Consider the following 10,031-nt stretch of genomic DNA (forward strand, 5'->3'; position numbering starts at 1 on the left):
TCTGCAAATCTCTTGTCGGGGTGAATGGCATAGCAATGCACGGTGACGACTTTGATGTGGCGGAGAGCACAAGTACTGAGTCTGAGTCTGATTTGGGGAGGATCTCCTGGTTCAAGGCCTGGCCAGCTCGGCGTGGGCATGGGTGTGGGCTTCGGGGGCACAAAGGCACGCGATCTTGTCGATAATCTTTGTTTGTTTCTTCGGGGGGCTTCTTTTTCCCCTTGTTGCGCTTGTTTCCTCAGTGCTGGTAGATGGTGGTGGTGATGGTGGTAGTAGTAGTGACGGTGATGCTAACGGTGACGGCCAATGCGTGGTGGAGGCATGGCAGGTCCTTGGTCCTTGGTCCTTGTCCCTGGTCTTGTCGAGTGAGAATAATGAATTGCCATGTGAAAATGAGTCCAATATCACGAATAATTTCCTATGCTCCACGACTATGTCCCCTGGGGGTGCGTCATGCTTAGGACGAACTGGCCCCGAGTCGAGGAGTCGAGGAGTACATGTAGAGGATCAGCTTGAGGTGTCTAGCATGGAAGAAGGAGACTTCTATAGAGGAGAGAAGATGTGAAGAGAAGAGGCAAGGAGAGGAGAGCAGAGACTATAGAGCAGACGGACTATATCTACACGTACCGAGTACCTAGTATGCACTACAATGCAATGCACTATACCGAGTACCGTATTGCATTACACTGCATGGCATTACATGGCATTTAATGGCTATTGCTTTTCGTTTCCGTTTCAAATTGATCAGTCGTTCGTCGTCATTCCTTGATCGTTGTCATCATCATCATCATTTATCTCATCAATCTCATCATCATATCTCAATCCCCATGTGTCAGAGCTGCATCGTCTCTGGGCCACGGGCCATAAGAACAAGGGTCCCCATTCAGTAGGCTTCGATCAAGAGACGAGTGAGCAACTGTAGCTCGTATATTGTATTACATTTGTAGTTCCCGTCCTCTCGTCCACCCCTCGCCTTGATCTCTGTCTCCTCCCCAACTCTTTCTCTGTGGTGTCACTTGAAAGCTGCCTGGCTCTCCCTTGTCATGACATCCGAGAGCTTGGGGTGGAGTCTGGCAGATGCTATTCTCGAGCCATCTCTTTGCGGCCTTGAGCGTGGGATAGCAAGTCTGACCCCAATAGAGTGGTTGCACGGGTCGAGATCTTTGGCGTCTATCGAAGCATTGTGTCGAGCTGAAGGAGCCACGCACGACCAATTTCTCCTGACCTCCTGTACCATCACATAATATAAACCTTCTTGACCTCGTCCCAAGTAAAACTTTGGCCAGTCGTGGGATCTCTCACTTCCCCTTCCTTGCCAATTTGTACCTCGTGTGTGCCGCTTTGACCTCCTGATCCGCCACCGCCAGCCATGACCAGCTTCCGCTGCAACTCCTCTAATCGCGCACGGCCGTAGATACGCCCATTCGGTAGGACGACTGGGTCGGGTTCCACAGAACTGACAGTGTGATGTGCATAGGGCACATTGCGTGCCAGCTCGTTCAACTCCATGCTACAGATTGGACACAGAGAGGAATTCGTCGCGATACGAGCGTGACCAGGTGTTGAAGAACTCGCGGGGTTGTAGGCACTGTGGCACGCAGGAGTCTTCAATGCTGAGAGACCCGCCGACAGCGCGACGTGGAGGAGGGGTTGAATTGGCAGAGACAGCAAGGTATGGTGGGTCTCGACGAATAGGCTGGATAAGTGGTGCCATCGTGACGGAGCAAATAGAGTACGATACGGTTCGACGCTTGTGTCGGGTGAGTTCACCAATAGACCAGCTGCTTGCATGATTGACTCTGCTCGGGATGCCATGTGTGGCGTCAGGTGTTGTTGGGCATGGGCTCTTGCTTCTAGTCTCTTCGCAGTTGTACCAGCACGGACCAGTTCGATATATTGTTGGAAACGTAGCTCAAACTCGAGATCGGTGGTTTTGTGAGGCGCCGTAATGAGTTTCTTGAGCGAGTTTTTGTTCTCGTTGATCCAAGCAAGGGCCTCCCTAGTTTCGCCACGGGTGAGTGATGAGGCAATCTTGTGGCAGGTAACAAAAGTATCGAGGTCAATCAGGTGAGAGATCTGCTTGGTTTCGGCAAGCGACTTGGCTGTCTTGGAGTAGCCGGAGCGCAGGAGGTAGTCGACAATTAAACGGTCGAGACGAGTTCGAGACCACTCGTCGTACTTGACGTCCACCAAAGAGGGAATGTCATAGAGGTCAAGTAGATGCTTGATCCGCTTGGCCGAGTGGTCATGAAGAGCCTCTTCCTCAATATGCAATTTTTCCAGCTTGCGTTTGAAGTTCTGCATTCTCTGTATCATGGCATCAAGTGAAGCGAGTGTCTCCTCTGTGGTCTGTGACGAGCTGAGAGCAGCATTTGCGGTGTCCTTGAGAGCGGGAAGGATGTAGTCTCTCTCGCGCTCTACATAACGCTGGGTGTTTCTGAAATTGCGTTTGACGAGTTCATGTGGGAGGCGGAGGAGAGGTTGGTCCTGCGCACAGACTGTCAGTTGCACTGCACTTTGTACGTCCGGGAGATGCCTGGATAGCGGGGTGCAGTACCAGTAAGATATGGCTCTCTGGGTTCAGTTTGGTTGCAGACAAGTCCGCAGCCATTTTGAGGACACTGGAGGTGATTGCAGTGCCCTCAGCTTGTGGTATGGACAGTTTGTGTCGAGGTCCGTTTGTTTATAGCTGGGCGTAGGTCTATCGTCCATTCATGTGGTAGTAGCTGAGGTGGTTGTGGGAGTGATGGCGCACCTGTGCGTCAAGTTGTCGGGAGTCGTGTGATAGCGGGTAAGGGCCATAGTGCTCCACCGTAGTTGGTACGGACAACCACATCGCCTGCAGGTGCAAACTCATGCACTTCTCTGTGATCCAAATGTTCCCATTACTTGTACATGCTTTGTGCAACAGCATTATGGTATCATGTTACAACTCTCTCTCGAATCCGCCTCGGACGTTCTCCACTCGACTGCGTCCCAAAGAAAATTCCGACACTGGCGCACACACCACGCTCTCGAAGATCGATCTCAAGCTAGGGAGCTAATAGCCGCCACCACCGATTGATCCTGGCATAAACGCAGACTCTACTTGAAGGCCTCAGGCTCAGCTGTACCTGAGCTACCACTCAAAATGAGGGACAAATACTCCTGTCAGATTCATCGACAAGGGCCAGCAATGGATCATTCAAGGCTCGTGGTTGGCGGGTGCGTCAACACCTCAAACCCCAACCCACATCAACCGACATAGCGCCGGAAGACGCGGGAATGCACAATATTGAAGACATCAGGCCATTTCTGCCGTCCTGATGCTCGGGGTATAGCTCCTCGTCGGGTTAGCAAACCCTGTGAGGCCGGGTCTCCTGGCGTTATCCACCCGAATACGCCAAACACGTTTTGCACAGCCTCGAGTTCCGAAGGCTTCCATTCAAAAAGTCTCGGATGATTTTCCTCCGCCAATGTCCATACCATGACGACAGGCTGATGCGGCCACACTCCACCCATCCTCAGCGTCGGCATTGTTGCGCAAAGCTTTAAAGGGCCAGAGAAATACCATGTTGGCGGGCCTCAAGTCTTTCTGCCACTTTTATCGTGCAAACCGTCTTTTCTCGATATGGCAGTTCCGGCATCTTCCGGTGCCCTGACAGCGTTCGCGATACTCCAGCTGGTCCTAGGCTTCATTGCTCTGATACTTGCAACCTTTGCCGCCGTCTGTTTCGGCGTCGAATTCGCGTATGGCGTCGTTTGGTGGTCGGTCAGTGCAAATCCCAGCTCAGATGAGGGGTTTCTATACAAAGGCCATACTAATACAGATCACTTTTTAGTTTGGCTGGACACTGGTCACCGCTTGCCTTCACTGGTGGACTGATGACCTTCGACGCTCGACCATAGAACAAGCGATCCATCTTGCCTTTGCAGCTTTCACTCTGATCAGCTGGGTGGTGGCCACTGGCGTGCTTGTTTCTTTGAACATACATTTGCACCACCTCTCCGAGATCTACGCAGATGATATCAGGAATGATGTCCCACTGACTGGCGAGTTGTTGACCCATCAATTCAACAGCCTGGGTTTGGGCGGGCTTTATTGCAGCTACGCGGCCAACGCAGTGACGGGTGTCATCTTGTGGGTTGTGTCCCGTTGAATAAGGGTCTTCCTGCTGACGTTTGTGGAAGCATGATATTCTTCTTATCATTCTATCGAGGCATCAAACTCCTGAGACTATCCAGGGCAGCCATGTCGAGCGACAATTCGGAGCCGCACCTTTCATATGAGAAACTTACGATGCAGGAGCAAGTGGTGCGAAAGATGGCATCCGCATCCTCATCCTCGTGAAGGGGCTTTTTCGAGACACATCCTTTACGAAAGCAGTCGAGGGTTCTTTTGAAACACCACAGACGTACTGCCCGACGACGGAGGCCTTACGACAGTTCTGGATCCTCATCCCACGAGGGAATATCCGAGATCCTTCCCACTACCCATCTCCACCAATCTTTTTCGCATGGCCTCCGCTCTCTCACCCTTTGGCCCCTCCATCGGGAAGTGCGCTCTGTCAACCCAGTCCCCCACTGCGTGCTGTAGGACTTGTCGCGCACGCTCGGTTCCGTGTCCAGCCAATCCCACGGATCCGTGCAGAGTCATCCGACCCAGCTCTTTGGACACATCGATGCCCTTGTAGGAACCTCGGTGGAGGATGTTGCTGTCGTAAAAGACGCCATCTCCAGGCTGCAATTCAACTAGGAGTTGTCCCGGTAGATTTGGCTCATATGGAGCGGCCTCCCTCTCGGCCTTGGTTCTTATCCGTCGATGACTACCAGGTACCACAATAAGAGATGCATCTTCAAAAAGCGCAATGTTATACTGCGCGTGCAACTGTTGACCGTCGGGGCTTTTCTCCTTGAGCTGTCGCTCTTCTTCCTCGGGATCTACGTCGGGTCGAATATCGTCTCGATGCCAGCAAAGCTCAAAGTCTACCTGGTTGGCCGGACTGACCAGCAGATTGAACAGCTCCATCACGAGCTTATCGTCCCCCGCGGGATCGTTCTTGAGCCCAACGAGCTCTTTGACCACGTCGAGGACCTGGTCGCAGAAGTAGACCTCGGCAAACGTGTCGCGGACGTTCATGTCTGGGTGGAGTAGATGCTGCACGCCCCAGATGTTGTCGCCCGGCTTCCAGTGTTGCCACGGCGGGTATTGTTTGGGCACAGTGCGCACGTAGGGCCATTTGCCGTTCCTGGCACGCTCGGTCGTGTATTTGCAACATGCCTTCATGGCCAGGAGGACGTGTGGTGGCAGGATCTGGGGCACCTTGACGAATCCGTCGCGCCGTAGGGCGTCTAGATATGGGGTTGACGACGCCATTCTGTTGATAGCCAGGGTCTTGCCTCGGGGGAAGGGGGAGTTCTAGGTGTGAACTACAAGGATAGAACAGAAGAGGAGAGGGCAGTATATAGGGAGAGTGGGCTCGAGGAATAAAAGATTGACAGAATAAATAACCAATAACTGCCCTTCCTTGACCTAGTAACCTAGATGGTCAAAAGCGTAAACGTGATGTGATTTCTGGAAGAACCTGAGAAAAATGGTTGAAGCAAGACAGCGACTTCCCCGCACGCAACGCAGTCAGGCTGATGGATGATGGATGATACGCTGCCACTCCCGCTTCCACTACAGTTATTACTACCACCGATTGCAACGTCCAAAGAACGCAGTCTGTCAGTCAGTCAGTCTGTCTGTCTAGTTTTGCCCACTCACACCTAACAGAGTCGTTCTCCTCTTTTTCCTCCTCCGTTCCTCCGACACATATACAAGTATGACCCCAACGACGACAGAGCCATGCTGGAATCATTCCAGGCCTCCGAACAACCATTCCATCCTGTGCCCGCAGTACTCGATACCAGCAGACAGTCGCAATCAAGTCCGCACCCAAGAAAGGAGAGAGATATGAGCTAGTCCAATAAGAGTCTAGTGTCATTCACGTGATGCTGTGTGAAGCCTCAACCCCTGAGTCGCATTCACATCCATTCACCATTCACTTTGTGATTCATGCATTCCCTCATGCACTTGCTTTGTCCATCGACATAGCGACATCTTTGACATCTGGCGGCATTGTCTCACAACGGTCAACTGCCTTGTCCCTTGTTGTCATGCATTTTCTCTTTCATTCAACATTGTTCTACCTTGCCTTGTCAGTGGATGAGCTCGCTGTCTCCGCCATTGTTTCTTTCTCTGCCTCTGCCTCTGCCTCATCCTTGGCCATTGAACCATGCCTTGCCCGGGTCCCATAAGAAGTCTTCGAGTCGCTTGCAATATGACATTCTGTACAACATCACTAAATCATCACTCCCACCGCAAACATGCCTGTCGACCTCAAAATTGTGCAGCCAGACGCTCAGTCAGTGCCTCCGATTCCGTCTGACTTGACCCTCTTTGGCATTCATCCTCTTTTCCGTCAAGCAGCCTTCCGCTATGCCGATCATTCACACTATCTCCCCTTGGAAGAACTGGACAAGAACACCTATGACCTCTCAGACCTTGTGTACGACCGCATGAAGCCAGCCCTAAGATTGGCGACCTTGTTCCTGAGGCAGCTGATGCCGGAGCTCGCCCGTGTTGGCTTGGCCAAAGTCGAAGAGTTTATGTTCCCAGATGGCTACAAGGATAAGGTACTGACGGATGAATGGCAGTTCCTACAAACTGCAACAGAGTCCTTTGAACGACACACTCTGGGACTTCTGTCCACCAAATATCGATTTACCATCTTGACACGTGAGTTCGCGCGCCGCCTTTGTGACGCCCACGGAGAGCTAGCCGGAACTTCCACTTTGATCACTCATGACCCCGACGCTGAGTTTGATTTTGCTTACCCGCAGACTGCCTTGAACAGCTCGTGGTTCTGGTATTTTGCCGGAGAGGACTGGGAGACAATTTCGACCGAAGAGAAGTACGCCAAACACTTCCTGTTCGCCTCCACGCTGATCCACGAACTTGCGCATGCTGTGTGGATCAATCGAGTCTTGACCGGGGCCCAGATCAAAGGCGTCGGCAATGGTGAGATTGACCTTGGCGTGGCCGAGCCTAGATGCTTCGCCTACCATGAGTTTGCCGAACTTGGCTGTGCAATGGAGCTGGAGCTTTTTGAGAGTATACCCTCCTTTCCCCATTTCGGAACCCCTACAGTCTCGGAAGCAGCCTGCCGCGACGACCCTTCCAAGGTGCTGTTCACGATCTTGGACGTCAAGGGAAGAGCCATGGATATCCACGAAGCGACGACCAAGACCATCTATTCATTCTTTGATCCTCGCTTTTGGGCCCCGATGGACGAAAACATCGCCGCGCCATTCGAGATTGAGCTTCTGGCGAACACTCGAGTGCCTCGGCGTCGATTGTCCACTTGCCTTTCTGACCCCAAATCTCTCAACGGATTCAATGTGCCGGTTCTTTCAATGCCGTTCCCTGGTATGTTGAAACCCGCAATCACGGCTGACAATGAGCTATTTGATTGAGTGCTGCCCGAAGTCAATCTGGTCTCCCCTTTACCCCTTCCCCGTTGACCCCCCAACACCCGTGAGGACGTCTGGTCGATACGTGCTTCCCCTAATAGAATGCCCTAATAATACAGACTAGGTATCATGCTTAATAAGAAGGTAAGTTTCCCAAACATTCATTTAGATATTGATTCAAATGCTAGACCAATACCGGAGTCCCTCTTGCTCTCCTTCGTTTTCTACTACAAGATAATTCAGGCCGGTCTATCAAAATGACAGCATCACCGCTCTGTATCACGGGTGATGGTGTTCAACTTTGTCAACTCATTTCCCTTCCATCGCGGTTCGTTTGTCCAGATGCTAGACACAAAGAATCTCAGACAAAGAGTGTCATTGTCGGCCCCTTGTGTTCATGTGATGGTACAAACGGTTCTTTGGTGATTTGTACATGTTTTGCTCTTGACAAAGACTGTCGAACAACACTCAAAGGAGAGAAGCGGAACAAAGAAACCGATGCCTTTACGCCTCGCTGCCTCGCCAACTCTTGTCGTTACTTGAGATCACTTATGCCATAGAAATTCCTGACAACTTCCAACCACATCGATACTTTCCCTTTTTACAACAGAACGAACAGAACTGCTGAACACCAATATCCAATATGCTTGTCAAATCAAAATCTGCCATTCCCCTCTTCATATTTCTAGCCATTGTGCTCCTCTTCCTCCCTTGCGCAGCGATCCTGTTGATATGCCTCCGTCAGAGACGTAGAAGACTTAGCGATCAGAAATCGAGGAACGAAGCCATAGAATCCGTGGCCAAGAGCATGCCGAATTGGACACCATCGATCGAGCTGGGCAACGTTGCAGCGCTCCCACCAGTGGCATCAATCCGTCCGATCCGGTCTCTGCAGACCAAGAAAAATGCACGTTTTCCCAGGCTGCACAGTGGCGGTTCTAGTGTCGACAATGCGTCCGAAAATCACCCTACCGAGATCGCTGCTCCAAAGCCAACCAGGGCCGGCAAGAGATACAGCGTGCAGGTGCAGAACATGGAGCATCTGGCCGCAGAGCAATCACCAAACCCATTCGAGAACGCCCCGACCTCTCAGACATCATCGCACGCTACCCGCTACGACCTCCAAGCGGCGCTGGTGATGGAGCAAAGCTCCGCGGGAGTGGGAAGGGCTGGGGAGAGATCAGCCTCCATCAACGACGCACCAAGGGTGAAGAGCCAGATCGTGAGGCCAGAGCACACCGCAGCGGCACGTGAGGGGAGCCCGTTTCCGCCCACGCCGAGCGCCCCTGCGGCGTGCTATGCGTGGGGGCAGACGCCGAGGGGATGGGTGTAAAAGACGACCGAGGAGTCCTGGCACACGAGAGGGGTGAATGAGACATGAACAGAATGTAGAAAGTGAAAGTATATTCTTGTACTGTTATTCCTTTTTCCCACACCACTTTGGCTCAGAATCAAGAATAGAATACAAGCATTTGAACCAAGCATCTCTAAACAAGAAGACCAAGACTCGAAGGAAAGCGATTCGCAAAAGTCTATCCCGACTTCTTGGCCCCCTCATACCCTAGCGTCCTGAATGGATTTTTTTGGTCGGGGCTTTCTACTGTGCCACCCCGAGGGAGGGAGGGAGGAATGATAGAAATAAGAAAAGGACGGGGGTCAGGTGAGGTGGTCGTCGAGTTTCTTATCGGTGGATGGTGGTGGTGGGAAAGTGATGAATTATTATATTCTAGGAAAGGACCCAAGCCATTTTGAGTTTCTTCAGGGGTTCCCAGCCTCGTCCTCCCTCACCTCTCACCCACCCTAGACTTCTTTTTCTTTTTTTTTTTTTCCCGCACCAGGCGTCCCAAGCCCAAGCCCAAGCCCGCGACCTCTTTCTTTTTTCTTTTCAGGCGTTTGAGGTCTCTTGTCCGTATCCGCCACACGAGGTACATCAAGTCAGGCTATATCATCTCTATATCTCACCATCTATTCGAACAGGAGTACCGAGTATCGATTTGGCAACTCCTCAAGATTCAAAGTCCCTCCTCCCGGTTAACGTCCAGACTCGGACGGAATTCACGTGTCCCTCTACCTCGTACACGGTTTTCTACATGATTTTCAAAGGGACGGGAATTCTCGGGGCTGTAATTACCTCGATACCTCGTGCTTCCAAACTAAGGTAAACTAAGCCAAGTTAAGCTAAGTCGAAGTCAAGAGAAGAGGCGAGGCGAGGCGAGGAGACATGTACCGAGTAGTAGTAATTAGTAGCCATCACATGCTTTGCTTTGCTTTGAGCTCGAGCCCAAGCTCAAGCTTGTCCAGGCAGGGTCCAGACCGAACTAACCCTCGTCTCGATATCACAAACACAAAAAGTGGAGAGTCAAGAGTAGAGTCCTTACGGATTTGGTGAACAAATAGCGAGTAACTTGCGAGGATCGGGGATCAAGTCTGGCTCTTATAACCCTCTGGACTGGCCAACAACACCTATGAGTAACACTCGGTAGGCCAGAGAACACTGAAACACACAAACGACAACACGAAATCCACACGATCAAGAT

The 10,031-nt window shown here is 51.7% G+C and overlaps 5 protein-coding genes across 5 annotated transcripts; 3 read left to right on the forward strand and 2 right to left on the reverse strand.

Moving 5' to 3' along the window:
* Positions 1-1,236: 1,236 nt before the first annotated feature.
* Positions 1,237-2,611, reverse strand: AYO21_10158 (hypothetical protein; the record flags this gene model as incomplete). The annotated part of the gene is made up of 2 exons (XM_022660081.1): positions 1,237-2,487; positions 2,558-2,611. 2 exons carry the CDS (start codon positions 2,609-2,611, stop codon positions 1,237-1,239), a joined length of 1,305 nt encoding a protein of 434 aa, XP_022507639.1.
* Positions 2,612-3,610: 999 nt separating this feature from the next.
* Positions 3,611-4,330, forward strand: AYO21_10159 (hypothetical protein; the record flags this gene model as incomplete). Its single annotated transcript, XM_022660082.1, has 3 exons — positions 3,611-3,751; positions 3,822-4,120; positions 4,171-4,330. 3 exons carry the CDS (start codon positions 3,611-3,613, stop codon positions 4,328-4,330), a joined length of 600 nt encoding a protein of 199 aa, XP_022507640.1.
* Positions 4,331-4,435: 105 nt separating this feature from the next.
* Positions 4,436-5,356, reverse strand: AYO21_10160 (hypothetical protein; the record flags this gene model as incomplete). The annotated part of the gene is made up of 1 exon (XM_022660083.1): positions 4,436-5,356. The coding sequence occupies one exon, from the start codon at positions 5,354-5,356 to the stop codon at positions 4,436-4,438; it is 921 nt and encodes a 306-aa protein (XP_022507641.1).
* Positions 5,357-6,348: 992 nt separating this feature from the next.
* On the forward strand, positions 6,349-7,497 carry AYO21_10161 (hypothetical protein; the record flags this gene model as incomplete). Its single annotated transcript, XM_022660084.1, has 1 exon — positions 6,349-7,497. The coding sequence occupies one exon, from the start codon at positions 6,349-6,351 to the stop codon at positions 7,495-7,497; it is 1,149 nt and encodes a 382-aa protein (XP_022507642.1).
* Positions 7,498-8,137: 640 nt separating this feature from the next.
* Positions 8,138-8,827, forward strand: AYO21_10162 (hypothetical protein; the record flags this gene model as incomplete). Its single annotated transcript, XM_022660085.1, has 1 exon — positions 8,138-8,827. One exon carries the CDS (start codon positions 8,138-8,140, stop codon positions 8,825-8,827), a length of 690 nt encoding a protein of 229 aa, XP_022507643.1.
* Positions 8,828-10,031: the final 1,204 nt, after the last annotated feature.

Source organism: Fonsecaea monophora (genome assembly GCF_001642475.1).
Source record: "Fonsecaea monophora strain CBS 269.37 chromosome Unknown Scaff111, whole genome shotgun sequence".
NCBI lineage: Eukaryota > Fungi > Ascomycota > Eurotiomycetes > Chaetothyriales > Herpotrichiellaceae > Fonsecaea > Fonsecaea monophora.